The sequence below is a fragment of the Martes martes genome (assembly GCF_963455335.1).
Source record: "Martes martes genome assembly, chromosome: 15".
Classification (NCBI taxonomy): Eukaryota; Metazoa; Chordata; class Mammalia; order Carnivora; family Mustelidae; genus Martes; species Martes martes.
The window spans coordinates 15694243-15709938 of NC_137903.1; the positions used below are offsets into that span (position 1 = coordinate 15694243).

Sequence of the window (15696 nt, forward strand, 5' to 3'; positions counted from 1 at the left end):
TTTTAACAAATCAAAAAGCCAAAGGGTTTGGGTGTTGTGAGCAATGAGGAAAGTGACATGAAGGGCGAGAGAAAAAGAGGCTTGAAAAGAAGACAGGACCCGTAACTGGAAAAACCCTATTAGTTTATTTATCCTGCACTCAATAGGAAGCCATTGGGAATCAGCAAGGTTTACATTTTTAAAAGATATTTCTGGCTCTATGTACTCTAAGGAACATGAACCACAGAGAGGCAAGAGAGAAACAGACCAAAAAAAACACTTGAGCTCAGTGATCCGGGGGAGAAATGATAAAAGCTACCAGGCTGGCAGCAACGGACACCGAGTGATCAGATCTCTGACATACGTTGAAGCAAAGCTAAAAGGACTTAGTGACAGATTACACATTTGTGGGGAAATGTGTGAGAAAAGGGAAGAACCAAGAGCGGTTCCTAGGTCTTCAGCTTTAGGAAATGAGCGCTGGTGATACCGCGTACTGAGAAGGCTTCTGAGAGAAACAGCGAAAGTACTGTTTATCCAGGTGAATTCTGACATGTCTACCCAGCCGGAGACAGACACTAGATATACAGGTCTGGAAGTCTGTGAATGGTCACACGTGGAGAAAAAGTCTGGGGGTCACTGGCCCACAGAGGATAACACTCAAGTCACCAAGAACACCACAGACAAGGAAGAATGGAGACTCGAGGAAGAGCTCTGAGGCAACCCAACACTTAGTAACTGGGCAAAAGAGGAACCAACAAGAGTGTGACAAAGACTCTTCAGAGAGGCAGGTGAGTTGCTTTAAGAAAACCTAAAGAGGAGATGGACTGTTTGGGGTGGGGGTGGGGGGGCATAAGCATACTCAAAACCACCTGACTTTATACTCAAGCAATTAAATATCAATAAAAGCGCACCCATCCACCCACCCATCCACCCACCCATCCATCCATCCACGGACAAGGTATTTCAGCCCCGTGAGTGTTTACTTAGACTGCAGATTAGTCAAAGATGCATCACCTTTTAATATGACGTAGTCTTCAATAGACACTAAGCTTGATAGATGAAAATGATGCTTATAAAAAGTTTAAGTTAGGCAGGAACTGATCTACGAAAGACTTAATGTAAAAGCAAACTCTATTGATACACCTGACTCAAAAGAAAATTAAAGCCTTTTAGAAATTTCATATACAGTGAGCTTCATCAATGGAATTTTACTGTGTGATCATCATACTGTGAGTGTCACACTCATTAAAAGCTTAAAAATCTGTATCATCTAAGTATTAGATCTAATAGAATCTACATTTAAAAAAAAACCTAATGACTAAGGAACAACAAATGCAAAAAAATGTAATTTTCCTCAAATAATCTGCCAGGAGAACAAAATATTAGACTAGAGAGTAAGTAAAGATATGCCCAACTCTTTACTAGATTTATGTATACTACAATCAGGCAAAACTAAAAATAAATTTTCTTTAAAAGACAACCATAACATTTCTTCAGTTATTAAACTTTCCTACCATTTCTTTTAATATGTTTTTCTCACATAAACCAGTGTTTTTTCTCTTCTTTCCATTCGTGGAGTCTAGAAAATTACACACAGGCAACAAGGTTTTAAGGGGACACAGCTCCTCACCAGGACTTTACCTGACACCAGATGCTTCTCGGACAGCATGATTTTTGTAACAGGACTTCGGTGAACGGTGAAAGTCTGAAAAAGCTGCGGGCCCGAGCCCACCGTCTCCGGGTGCTGCACGATCACCCGCACCGCTCCAGAGCTCGTACCATAGGCAATCTCAATCCAGTTCCCAGAGACACCTGCACGAGGGCAGAAGTTGAAAGGGGGCACATCAGATGACGACAGAAAGCTGCCCTGGGAGAGAAGCGACAGAGCTGGATTCGGTGCTTTCACGAGCCCCAAATCCAGCCCGGCACAGGCACCGTATTAAAATCGTTGTTTCCTTTGCAAGTCCTTTCCCAGCCCTGCCTCCCGGATAGACTCGTGCAGCCCTCCCCGTGCTGCCTGTTAGGGTCTATCGCAGTCACTCTAACACCCGCTGCTCCTCTGTTTCCAAGTCTGTCTCCACTCGTCACTGACAGGGACTCAATCACCACCATCTTTTTATTTGTATCACCTTACGGAGTGCCTGAGACACGGCAGGTCCTCAAGAAATGTTTGAAGAACTAGTAAATCTGACATGCTAAGTATTTCCTAACAGAATTTCTAAAGCAATATGCCATTACCACTTCTAGCCTGGAATAACCATGTGTTTTACTTTTACTTTTGTTATATTATTGATTCTTTCTTGAATACTCACGTATATACTATTTAACAGACTCAAAACACTTAGCTCCGAAGCAAAGACACCCATGACGTCGCTTACATCATACTCACTGCGGTGCGTCTTCTAACTACGCACAGCTCACTGTGTCAAGCTCGCCTGTGTGTGTGTTTTTTTAAAAGACAAGTGTTCAGACTCCATCACATATTTAAGGATAGAATGGAGTTCAGTGACCACTATACTTAAGAGGTTCACAGATAGAGAATCTTTTGGCTTTAATAGTTATTCTGCCGATTCACCTGAAAACAGCTGAGTCAGAAGAGAAGGAGCGCCCCGCAGCAAACACTTCTAACCCAGAAAGTCACCCCGTTCTCCCCCTGCCACTGCAAGGGTTTTCCTCCCTTTTTAATTCGATTGCAAAGAAATGCACACCTCCTATAGCAGAGGACAGCAAACTTTCTGTAAAGGGCTGGATGGCAAATATTTCGAACTTTCCCTGCCCTACTGTCTGTCACAACCACTCAACGCTGTCAACTGCTGCATAAAAGCAGCCAACACGTAAGACCGTGTTTACAGACCCACTTTAGCACAAGACAGCTGAAATCCTACTGTAATATTAATCAAAATCATCTGCATGCATTAGAATATTTCCACTGAAGATCACTTCCTTCAATGAATTCAATAAAGTGATGATTTTAAATAAATACCACATTCAAATATATTAATATTGCTAGTCACGTTAGTATTTCCTGTAATTCATTACAGATAAATTTTAAATCCCATTTACTAAAATGTTTTTTTTCCATAACAAATCAAAATCTTTCCAAGGAAATAAGGCAATTTCCAACAGAGATTAACAGTCTGAAAGCTTTCTCAATTTTAGTTAATAAAAAGCTCCCAATTTCAAAACAAAATCGGCTACAGTAAATAGGAAGGTAAATGTACAGATTTTTTTTTAAATAACTTTAATTAAGACTGCAACGTTTTACTTAAATGTAACTCAGAAGAGGAAAAGTCCTATTTCCCACCTCAACTTATGCTTGCTTATGGGTCATGTCTGGCTTCAACACATAACCAAATATAAGCTTCAGACTGAGAGATGATCCTCCAAAATGCAGTTCTCAAAAAGAAACTATTATTAGTTTTAGCATAATAAACCAATAAATAAACATACATTCTCAAAAAAAGGTTAAGAATTTGTAAGAATTTTGCTGGGTACTAACTTGTTTTGGGTGTGAGGTAAACGCTCAGCGCCGTAATGGCATCATTTGAAGGATCGTGGTAAAGCTCAGTTACAAGAAGATCATTATCCTTCATTCTCAAAGGGAACTTCTGCATATCTAAAACATAAACATTTTAAGTATTAAAATAGTGCATCTATTTAAAATTTTAAAAAGTAGTATTTTATTTTTAAAAAATCATATTAAATAGGACCAGGCTAAATGGCCACAAACTAACCTATGTAGTATATTGATCCATTGTTACATCCCAGTAGCAGGAATGAGCCAGCAGTGTCGTAACTCGTTATAGGAACAACATCTTGGACCTGACGTAGGAAGATTATTATTAGATGTTAGGTATTAATTAACATTTACATTTCCTGCTCAATCTGCTGAAAATTTTGACTCTTAACTAAAACAAAACAAAACAAAAAACTCACTAGGGCTGTCTGACTAACTGAGTAAAGCAAGGAACTCAATCATGAGTTCAAGCATCATGAGTCTGAGCCCCACATGGGGTTTGGAGATTACTTAATTAAAAAAAAAAACAACAACCTGGGGCTCCTGGGTGGCTCAATGGGCTGAGCCTCTGCCTTCAGCTCAGGTCATGATCCCAGGGTCCTGGGATCAAGCCCCGCACTGGGCTCTCTGCTCAGCGGGGAACCTGCTTACCCCCCTCTCTCTCTGCCTGCCTCTCTGCCTACTTGTGATCTGTCAAATAAATAAAATCTTTTTAAAAAATTAAAAAAATAAAATAAAATATTAAAAAAAAGCCCTACTATCTAAACAGTGCTTAGAAAGTTCCTTTTACACACACACGCACTCCATAGGGAACTCGGAAGAACTAGCGGGACAGTTCCCTGGAAAATTCATGACCGCGTCTTTGACAAGATGCTGCTCTCTACCTTCCTTCCACCGAAGACCCTACCTCTGTTTCCTAGGAAATGGCAAGACAAAAATTCCCCTTCAACTTTTATTTTCTTAAAGTACTAGAATAAAAACAACAGCTACCCAAGCAAATCAGTCTAGTTAAAAATTAATGACTGTCTGTATCTGTGCTACAAGAAAAGCAAAGGGCACCGTTCTACTACAAGCCAAACAACCGATGTGTTTTAGAGCAGGGGCAATTAAGAAAGGTGAAAGTGAATCTTCCCTCCTCGGGGCTTGGCGGGAGATGCCTGGGCAACTGCAGAGCCGACATTTAAGCGAACTACTCCCCACGTATCGGGTTCTGGCCCAGAGAAGGAGAAAGCGCACTGGATGAGGGCTGTGAGATTTCACACTTGCTCCGTAAGAGCTCGTCAGCTTGAGGGCGAGAAAGAAACCTGAGAGCAAGAGAGGGAAGAAAAGACAACCACAGTGTGATGGGTGCTGCAACAGAGTGTGCGATGCCATCAGAGAAGGGAGCATTCTCTGCTCCGTCCCATGCGGGGAGGAGGGCAGAGATCAAGGACGAGTTCAGGAAGGAAATAAAACTTGAAAATCGAAGAAGTCGAGTGTGAGTTAGGTAGGGAAGGGCATGCCTGACAACACCGAGTGTGTCAGCGCACCATCTGGGTCCCTTCTAAATAAAAGGAACACGTTTAACCAAAAGCTGAAATTTGGAAGTAGTGATTCTGAGAAAGCTGTAGACACATGACCCTCGCTTCTACGTGAACCTTCTGGGGTCACACACAGAAATAGCACAGATTCAGTTACCACCCCCTGTGCTGACCCCAGGTCAGGGTCTCATCAGAGCCAACAAGTTCATCGAGAGCGACACAGAGCTTTTTCCCTCATATGAGTAAAGACGTCTGGAGAATGGAGGCAAGACGACTTGAACACCAGTGACCAGTTTCCTCGTGCCAAGTTCATTTCTTGGGTTCTAGCACTCCAGAGTTTCAACTGCTACCCCAGAATCTTCAGAGTGGGACCATGGGGACAGACAGGAAGGGCATGAGATTCCTGTCCCTTTAGGTCCCCTTTCAATTCAAGAGGCAGCACCTGCAGGATCCCAGGGCACAGCTCAGACAAACATTTCTACCGTTTGTTCTCCAGAACCATGGGCTCTAAGGTTAGAGCCTTCCCACTTCTCTTTCTGCAACCCTTGACCTAAATCCTGCTCTGCCTTCAGGCCTCCCCCTCAGTACAGGAGAACGGAGAAAGCAGGGGACGAGTGAGGTTACAGGAGTTGGGAATGAGTTCTTCTCTCCCAGCATAAGCGAGTCAGTCACTCTGTGGCCTCCTCTTCTTTACCCAAACACCTTCGCATCGAGAACCTGAGGAACTGTACTGATGCAGGTATGTGGCTGAGTCAGGACGGTCACAAAGCTATGACGGAAGTGGATTTTCCCTCTAAGGCAGCACACAGTGATGATCATCTCTTACGTGCAAAATTAAATGATATATAATTCGAAAACAATCAGTCTAAAAAAAAAAATCAATCTATGTTCCCGAGCAATACAAGGCCCCTAGGCTTTCAACCAGTCTCTACCTAGCTCATCATCCTTTTTAACAGCATGTTTTAACCCTCATCCATGACTTATTAAATAATCACTTATTTAGATTTACCAGCCTATCGATTTCTTTGCTGATGTTTATTTCATTCCAGTCCTTCCCCTTCAAAGTATAAATAAATATCCCTCTTATCAAAGGGCATTTATTTTATTTTATTTATTTTTGATGGAGGCAGGGGGAGGGAGGGAGGAGAGAGAACAGGATCAGGGGAAGGGACAGAGGGGACAAAGACAGGGGGTGGGGCAGACTCCCCAGTGAGCAGGGGAGCCTGCCAGGAGGGGGCGGGGCCTCAGTCTCAGATTCTGAGATCATGACCTGAGGCAGAATCAAGACTCAGACATTTAACCGACTGAGCCACCTGTGTGCTCCAGAGAGCATTTCTCTAGTGGCTTTTTCATTAAAGATTAAGGTTTAAGCAAAAAAAAGAACAAAAAACTAAAACGTCTCTTTAAAAAATCAATTTTCTTTTTTCTTTCTCTAATCAGGTAAAATGATTTTATAAAATTTTCATTAAGATCTTAATGAGGGCTTAGTCAGTGAAGCATCTGCTTTCAACTCAGGTCATGATCTCAGGGTCCTGGGATCAAGCACCGTGTCAGGCTCCCTGCTCAGTGGGAAGTCTGCTTTTCTTTCTCTCTCTGTCCTCTCCTGACTCCTGCTCTCTCCCTCCCTCCCTCTTGCGCTAATAAATAAATAAATTCTTAAAAAAAAAAGTAAAATAAAATCCTACTGAAGCTACCCGAGGGAGCCTGGGTGGCTCGGTCAGTTAAGCTCCTGATTTTGGCTGAGGTCCCGATCTCAGGGTTCTATGATGGGAGCCCAGCCTGGGGCTCCGCACTGTGTGTGAAGCCTGCTTAAGAGTCTCTCCCTCTCCGCCCCTCCCACCTTCCGAAAGCTGTCCTGATAAAAACCGCTACACCAACAATTTCACAACAGCCTGCAGAACTTACACACATATACGCACTCTCTCTTAGTCATCTGATTTACAGACTTCAAATCCATCTTGATGTATGTACAACAGCTGTCCTGTGTACTCTGTGCGTTACTCATGGGCAGAACCTTTGCTGAAGGCCAGAGCAGAACCTACTCAACCAGAGTCACAGCCGTCCCAGGAGCCAGCCTCAGGACAGGAGTGTCGGGTGAGATCTGCGTTTCAGTCGCTGAGACTTCATTACACACTGTCTCTGCTCTGCACAACGAAATTCATCCGCTGGCCTATGAGGCTTGTTTGCTGCATGAATGCCCAACTTTCCCAAGGTCTTCCTGAAACGCAGTAACAAACCTACTCTGTCAGATACGTTTTGAACTCATGCGGATACCGAACAAGGAGCAGCGAGTTACACCGGGACCTAAAAGCTTAAGAATAAAGGATGCTGGTACTTCTCAGGATCCCAAAGATACGAAAACTTTTACATGTAGTTTTGAAAACACTGGTTAAAAAAAAACAAAAAATAATAAAGAAGCATGTTCTTTACCTGAGTGGTTTTATAGATGGTATAGCCTCCCTCACCCACTAAAAGCTTTGATTTGACAGAATTAGCCAAATAAACTACCCGAAAGCAAATCTTGCATTAATCGTAAAAATTAAAATAAAAAAAAATGCTGAAAAAAAAATCGTAAAAATTAACATTCCTCTTTACAGAAATATCAGCAGCTGAAGAATCCACCCACCTTTCTTCAACCTGTGCTCTGGAACCACTGAAACCAGCCCTTCCCTACACTCCTCGGCCCATCACTGTGTGTGACAACCATTATACCTCCTGCTGTGCCTATACGGAAGGCGCACTCCAGCTAATATTTTTTTTTTCCTACAAACAGGACTTCTTTCCCTCTTTTAACATAAAACCTAATTTTCTCTCACCATCAGCCCCAGATCTCAGGAATGTTGCTCTACAAACTCAACTCATCGTGACACTCAACCACCATTTATTTCTACCTGGACTGTAACATCCAGATCAACCCATCACCCATCACCTCTGCTAGGATCCAGGCATCTGGGCCACAGGTGCGTTTCTTCTTACTCTCTACTACTCTCCTGGCACCTTACTGGACATGCCAACAGCCCTTACAGCTCGCTGAGTCCTAGATCTGACACTGTCACCTTCAAGTCAGTTCTACATTAGGATCACTGAGAACTGTCCCAACTCCAAAATCTTAAATTAAGTCTTTGACCACAACTTCCTATCTTCCCAACAATTCTCCTTCCCTTCAGGTCGTCAATCCGCATTAACATCCGTCAGTCCCCTGACGTCGCTGCGTCCTGCTCTGCCCGCACCTCCTTACTTCCTGATCTCCCAGTTTCAGCTACTTTGCATCTTTAGGTTTTCTCATCCCTTGGTGTGTCACATCCACCTTATTACAGCTCCGATCCTGGACCCGGCCGATACCGCTCTCGCGTGCTCTGCTCTTGGTACTGAGCACTAACGGAGAAACTCACACGGCTCTATCCCCCAGAACCCCTACAAACATACGGTTTCTCATCTCTGCAACCCCTGATACCTAAAGCCGCTTCTTTCTCTTCCTCTGAATTTACCCTCTTCAGCACTCCTTTCTTACTCTGTCAGAGAACGACGTAGCTCTGGTCTCTGCCAGACAAACCCCTCTACACGGTTTTAAATCTCACTCGCTCCTGACTTCCATGGGACTAGAAATCCTCTCCACTCTTTCACTCTGCATGTGCTTTCTCCGACAACTCCCCTCTCTGACTACAAGCATGCTCGAGCTTCTCGAATCCTAGAGAAAACATGAAATAAAGCAATGAACATCTTCACCACAATCTAGCCTCGATCCTTAAGCTATCACTTTGTTTTCCTGCTTTCCTTCACCAAACTTCTTGAAAGGTTAACTCTGAATTTGCTACCTCTAATCTCCGATCTTAATTCCTCAGGTCCCACAAGGTGGCTTTCTCCAACCCAAACCTAATTATATTTGCCAATCATATCCTAGACTAATGTCATTTCTCAATCGTATCACATATGTCCCTTTGTGGTTTCCTCTTGTCCCCTGAAATGCTAATGTTTGTCCCAGAGTTCTAACTCTGTCTTCCTACGTACATCCACTTAACAGAAAACCCTCTCCATTCTTATTTTTCAGCTATCACGGAAGTGTTGTGGTTTCCAAGTAACTTCTTCCTAGCCCTTTCTTGGCTCCTAAGTGCCAAAGGGGTACTCCCCAAATGTGTAGTGAACACCTGCACTCGGATACCCTCAGAAATATCAAAGTAAACATATGTCACCAATCTAATTATTCCTCATCCTGTCCCCCACTATATCTGCTTCTCTTCCTACATTCCATTTATCACTATCCATCTGTCAAAACTAGGACTCCAAAACTAGAAACACAGCTCCTCTCTCTCTCCTTCTTTAATTTCCATACCCAAACCAGGTATCAATCCTGTAATTTTAGGAAGGTTTATGAAATGTTTTTCAAAGAGTCTCATCTTTGCCATCTCTACCACCGCTGTCTTTAGTCAAATCTCTCCACTTCATTGCGGCATTACCCCCGCACCTCCGGCCCAGCTTTCATACTGTTTACCCCTGTGGCTTCCTAAAGCATGGATCTTATCATGTTACTCTTTGCTTAAAGAACTTTAACTTTTCCTCCCCTTCAGAATTAGGTAATAACCCTTTTTATACTCTTCTTCTTGTTCCTCTCAAGTTCTTGAGGTCATTTAGCTTGCTCTCTTCTCTGAAAAGGCTTTGTACGTTCACAAGGTCTGTGTTTCACTCGGGAAAAGAAATCTGCCTGGACTACTATTCCCAAAGCATGGAACTTAAAACATTTCAGAGAAATGAAGAAATGTCAAACCACAGTTTAAAATATTTTCCAAAGTAATTTAAAATTCTTGAAAACATAATCAAATCTGTATCTAGAAGTAAACTACCACTACAAATAAATATTCTGTGTCATCAAAAACAGAAACAAAAAATGGGCACAGGATCTAAGCAGACATTTCTCCGAAGACCTAGAGATGGCCAACAGGTGCATGAAAACATGCTCAACATCATTCATCATCAGGGAAATGCAAATCAAAACCACAATGAGTTACCACCTCACATCTGTCAGAATAGCTATTATCGAAAAGACAAGAAATAACAAGTGTTGGCAAGGATGTGGAGAAAGAGGCCCCTCGTGCATTGTTGGAGAAGGTAAACTGGTACAGCCACTATGGAAAACAGAAAGGAGGTTTCTCGAAAGATTAAAAATAGAACGACCATGTGATCCAGCAGTTCCACGTCTGGGTATGTGTCCGAAGTAAATGAAAACACTAACTCAGAAAGACATCTGCACCCCCACGTTCACCGCAGCATTATTTAAAACAGCGAAGATAAAGAAACAGCCTAAGTGTCCATCAATGGATGAAGAGATAAAGAACATCTAGTATATATATACAATGGAATATTATTCAACCCACACACACAAAAAAGAAATCGTGTCATTTATAATAATATGAATGGACCTTGAAGACATTATGCCTAATGAAATAAGTCAGACAAATTCCTATGATCTACTTATTTGGAATCTAAAAACAAACAAGTAAACAAACAAAATAAAAACCAATCAATAGACAAAACAGCCCGGTAGTTGCCAGAGGCAGGGGGTGGAGGGTGGGCCAAATGGGTGTAGGGAGTCAAATGATACAAGTTGCCGCCCCCGCCCCCCTGCCCAAAAATCAATGCCTGGCTGGCTCAGTCCATAGAGCATGGGGCTCTTGAGCTCAACGTTGTGAGCTCAAGCCCCACAATGGGTGTGGAGCCTACTTGGAAAAAAAAAAAAAAAAAGATACAAACTCCCAATTATAAAATAAGTCATGGGGATGTAATGTACAGCATGACAACCATAGTTAATACTGTACTGTATATCTGAAAGTTGCTGAGAGAATAAATCTTAAAAATTCTAATCATAAGAAGGAAAAAACCATATAAACGAACATGGTGAAAGATGTTAACTAGACTTACTGTGATCATTTTGCAATATACACAAATTACCAAATCATTATGCTATACATTTGGAACTAGTATAATGTATGTTAATTAAACCTCAATAAAAAATAAATAAGACACTATGAATTCCACAAAAATAAAGCAAATACATAATCAGCACGACTTTCAGAAACACTTTCATTTCTGTAATATGCTTTAGTTAAAACTAACCTGCCAGTGCTGAGTGACAGCATTCCACACTCCCACTTTCCCTGTATGACTCGTAGCCACCAGCTGGTTACCGATAAAGAAGAGAGCATCTACAGGAACGCCAAGGCTGAACACTCCTTAAATGACAACGAAAGATAAAGAGGTTAAACAGTCACTATCTTTAGAATTATTCAAAATCCAGATTAGAAACATTATGAAGGTGACGAATTTAAACTTGTTTTCATTTCCGTAAGTGACATGCTAGACACTTTGGGGACCAAAACCAAGAAACTCAGCAAGCTCTTAGCAGTTTGCACAACTAACACAGATAAAATCTGTCCTGAGGAATCTCACACTGATAAAACACCGTATTTTCTGAAGCTGTGGTTCCCACACTTGGGTGACCATCAAAATAACCCAATAGATTTATAGTGAGTAAAATAAAAAAAAAAAAAATCCTAAGATTCATCCAAGGCCTGCTAAATCAGAAAACCCATTACATTTTTATAAAATCTGTAAAAGATTTAGCTACAGCTTGCTAATGAAGTGGGAACCACTGATCTAAAGACACAGACTTAGCACCTTCAACCATCTAGAATGTTTCTAGAAATCTGGACACAGACACACACACCACACACAGAAAGGGAAAAAAAAATTACTAAAAAAACAAAACAAAACAAAACAAAAAACCATTCAGGACTATACTCAGAATTTTAAACTCCTTGGTTCCCAGCATTGCAGATCTCAACTTAATTCATTTTAGTAGGCCATGGAGTTAAGCAACATGAGAAGACAGGGTATTACTAGGTACTTACGGTTTAGAAGAGAAAAAAATGCAAACAACCAATTACAACATAAATCCAACAACAGCTGAAGGACGCACAAGGTTAAGCGACATTTATGAGGAGTAAATGGGGGTAAGAAAATGGGTCTGAAGATATTTCTTAGAAAAGAAGCCACCAGAGTTGAATTTTTTTTAAAAGGAGAATGGTTCATCAAATGGGGATCGGGAATGGGCAAGTCCAGGGAATCAAAGAAAGGGGAGAGGGGATATAGGTGAAGGAGGCTGTAAGGAGCAAATATCCCCATTAATAGCAAAGACCCAGGAATATTTAAGGGAGAGAATTCTAGGGTGACCCTGGTATGGCATTATGTCCCTTTACAGCTGTTTCTGGACAGTACGTAACAGGAACACATGCTGCATACGGCTTTGAAGAAACAAACCAATTAATTCCAACTGTGCATGTATTAAAAGCCTAAGCCAGAAAAGATAACTGATTTCTTTTGACTCTTACACCAGTGCAAGGTATTTCTCTTTCTGTTCAGAACTTTACTACATACAAGACAAAACCAGCAGCAATAAAAAACACCTTGAAAATTCTTTTTTTTTTTTTTAAAGATTTTATTTATTTGTCAGAGAGAGAGAGGGAGAGAGAGCGAGCGAGCACAGGCAGACGCAGAGGGAGAAGCAGGCTCCCCGCCAAGCAAGGAGCCCGATGTGGGACTCGATCCCAGGACGCTGAGATCATGACCTGAGCTGAAGGCAGCTGCTTAACCAACTGAGCCACCCAGGCGTCCCCACCTTGAAAATTCTTAACGAGGGGCACCTGGCTGGCTCAGGCAGCGGAGCATGACTCTTGCTATGAGGGTTTTGAGTTCAAGCTCTGTATCGGGTGTAGAGATTTCTTAAAAATAAATCTCTCCCCCGCCCAAAAAAATTCTTAGAAAGAAAAAGAAAAGAAAAAAAAATTTTTTTAAAGGTTTTATTTATTTATTTGACAGAGTGAGAGAGATCACAAATAGGCAGAGACACAGGCAGAGAGAGAGGAGGAAGCAGGCTCCCTGCTGAGCAGAGAGCCCGATGCGGGGCTCGATCCCAGGACCCTGAGACCATCACCTGAGCCGAAGGCAGAGGCTTTAACCCACTGAGCCACCCAGGTGCCCCAAGGAAAGAAAATTCTTTTTTTTTTTTTAAAGATTTTTTATTTATTTGACAGATGGAAATCACAAGTAGGCAGAGAAGCAGGCAGAGAGAGAGGAGGAAGCAGACTCCCCGCTGAGCAGGGAGCCCGATGCGGGGCTCGATCCCAGGACCCTGGGATCATGACCTGAGCAGAAGGCAGAGGCTTAACCCACTGAGCCACCCAGGCGCCCCAAGGAAAGAAAATTCTTAAACAATCTTGAAAAACCCAGGCCTGTAGCAGGAGGAAAACTGATAAATACCGGGGAAAGGGGCGGGGGGCAAGTATGCTATGAATGCTTTCTATATATTTTTAAAAATTTATGTAAAATATGCATTTATACACATGAATTATACCATCTCAGACCAACTGGTAAACCAAAAAAAACAAAAAAACAAAAAAAACCCCAGCAAAATAACACTCAACACACACACAAAAAAACTAATAAACTATTAACCAGATTAGCTGAGAAATAAGCTTGCCACTTCAAAGCAGAAAATCATTTCACACACAATTTTAGGAAGTCTTTTAATTGTGATGCCAAACAATGGTTCAGAACATGTGAACCAACTATACTCAGGACTATGGCCCACGTGAAAGGTAGAAATAAAAAACAAGAAAACCAACTAACATCTAACATTACTCTAGAGAAGGATGAGGTTCTGGGAAATCAAGGAAGACATTCTGAATGATCTCAAGAAATTTAAAGTGTCACTCCTACTTAGGCTCAACAATCTTGGCCACTATCCACAGGGAAGACACAGTACAAGTAATGACAAGCTCCCGTCTTCGGGGACCCTTTCAGCAGAATATTGCTTATAGCAGCAATCCCGCAACGCTGCCTTATACAGGTTATAATGAAAGGAGCCCAACCTCTGGAAGTGCTCTATCACGGACATAGCAGCCCTAGCAATTTTCTTTGGATGGTGTTGTCAAGTTCTGAAGAACATTTGTAATAATAAATGGTTTCTTTTACTGGACGTGAACAAATTACTATGCACCATCTCATACCATAGCGGCCTACCACACTGGCCTTTGAAAACAAAGCAAGGCACAAAACCTCCTTCCCTTATGGGTCTGTTACAAGTGGCTACTTGAAAAAAAGGGGGAAAAAAAAAAAAGAAATCACCACTTAATTTCTCTCTGTATAATTACCAGTGTATCACAATTTGAATACGTAACATTAAAACTTTTTTTTCTAAAGCTGTCGGGGAGGATTTCCACTGCCAGTCAGGATGGAATAAAAACGGCATTAGATGATTCCTTAAGGGGCGACAACAGCAAAGTGGCCGGAGTCCATGAGGCAGCTGTTTTAGACATTGGGCAACACGCAGCAGAAGGCTGAAAGCTGGGAAACAGCCGAGAGAAGCCCTGCATTCACCCACAGGGAGGTGAGACTCCAGTGTAGACTGATGCTCTCCCTGAATGGAAGAGTGGGAGACCAGCGTGCACAGCTGGGGAGGTAACTAGAACCTGTGAGCGAGGTAGAAGGGAGGGGGCAAGGGCACCAGGATGGGAGTGGGGATGCCACAGAGGTTGCACAGGGGACACCAAAAACGTCTCCAGACATTTCCACAGGCTCCCTGGGGGTTTCCTATGCCTTCGCAGAGGCCGGACTGCACCTGGGCAGGGGAAGCATCCCCCAAAATAGAAGAGAGAGGCTGTCACAGGACTGAGTGCTGAGTGGAGGTAACAGAGGTTAGTACACAGGTAGACGCCAGTAGTTCCAGCTCAGTAGGAATGGAGAACCCTTGCTGAACACCTCAGATATTCCTCAGTAGAGACTCCAAAAACCCAACACTTTGGGAAAAAGGACCACACCCCTGAAAAGGAGCCAAGCCCAGAAATAAATGAGCAGAGGGAGACTACCTCCCCTTAACGAAGCATAACAAGCCAAGCAGGATCAGGAAGATCCTCCAGTAATGTAACTGCCTGCCGGGACAAAACTCACGTATTTTAAAGGAAGACGATATCCCATGTCCCCTACATAATGTGTCATGCAAATGACCAGCATAAAATCAAAACTTCCTAGACATGTAAAGCAGAAAAATGTGACCCAAAATAAAACTATGAACATCATCCAGATACTGGAATTAAAGTAAAAAAAAAAACAAAAACAAAAAACTGAAACAGCTTTAATGAATATGTTAGATTCAATAAAAAGTAGACCGTAATGAGTAAAAAGATAAGAAAACTCAGGAGAGAAACTAAAATGGAATCTGGAGTTAATTTTAGAGCTTAAAAGTCCTATATCTCAAACAAAAAACTCACTAGTTGGGCTTAACTTCAGAGTGAATACTGAAGAAAATAGGTAAAAAACATTAAAGACAGAAAAAAGATTTTATCTAAAGAATGAGGAGTAAAGAAATAGAAAACAACAAAATAGTGCTTCAGTGATCTCAAGGCCAGTATCAAGTGGTCTGATAGAGAACTGAGTCCTAAAAAGAAGGAGAGAAAGGGATAGGCCTTGGAGTGAAGGGGGAACTGAGGGAGGGAGGGAGGGAGGGAGGAAGACAGGGAGATACATACACTGAAAATTCCCTTAGCTGTGCCAATCAAAACTGTCTCCAGACATTTCCACATGCTCCCTAGGGGATAATATTACACCCCCCCGCACCCTGGTTGCAAACCT

The 15696-nt window shown here is 42.2% G+C and overlaps 1 protein-coding gene across 2 annotated transcripts in view; it reads right to left on the minus strand.

The window, feature by feature from the left end:
- KCTD3 (potassium channel tetramerization domain containing 3) overlaps positions 1–15696 on the minus strand; it is a 51348-nt gene that overhangs the window by 12039 nt on the left and 23613 nt on the right. For both annotated transcript variants that reach the window (XM_080824916.1, XM_080824917.1), the window contains exons 10-13: positions 11125–11240; positions 3714–3801; positions 3479–3595; positions 1621–1791 (exon numbers count right to left, since the gene is read on the minus strand). In XM_080824916.1, the coding sequence (XP_080681042.1) occupies positions 1621–1791; positions 3479–3595; positions 3714–3801; positions 11125–11240 (492 nt within the window). The remainder of the gene's footprint in view (positions 1–1620; positions 1792–3478; positions 3596–3713; positions 3802–11124; positions 11241–15696) is intronic.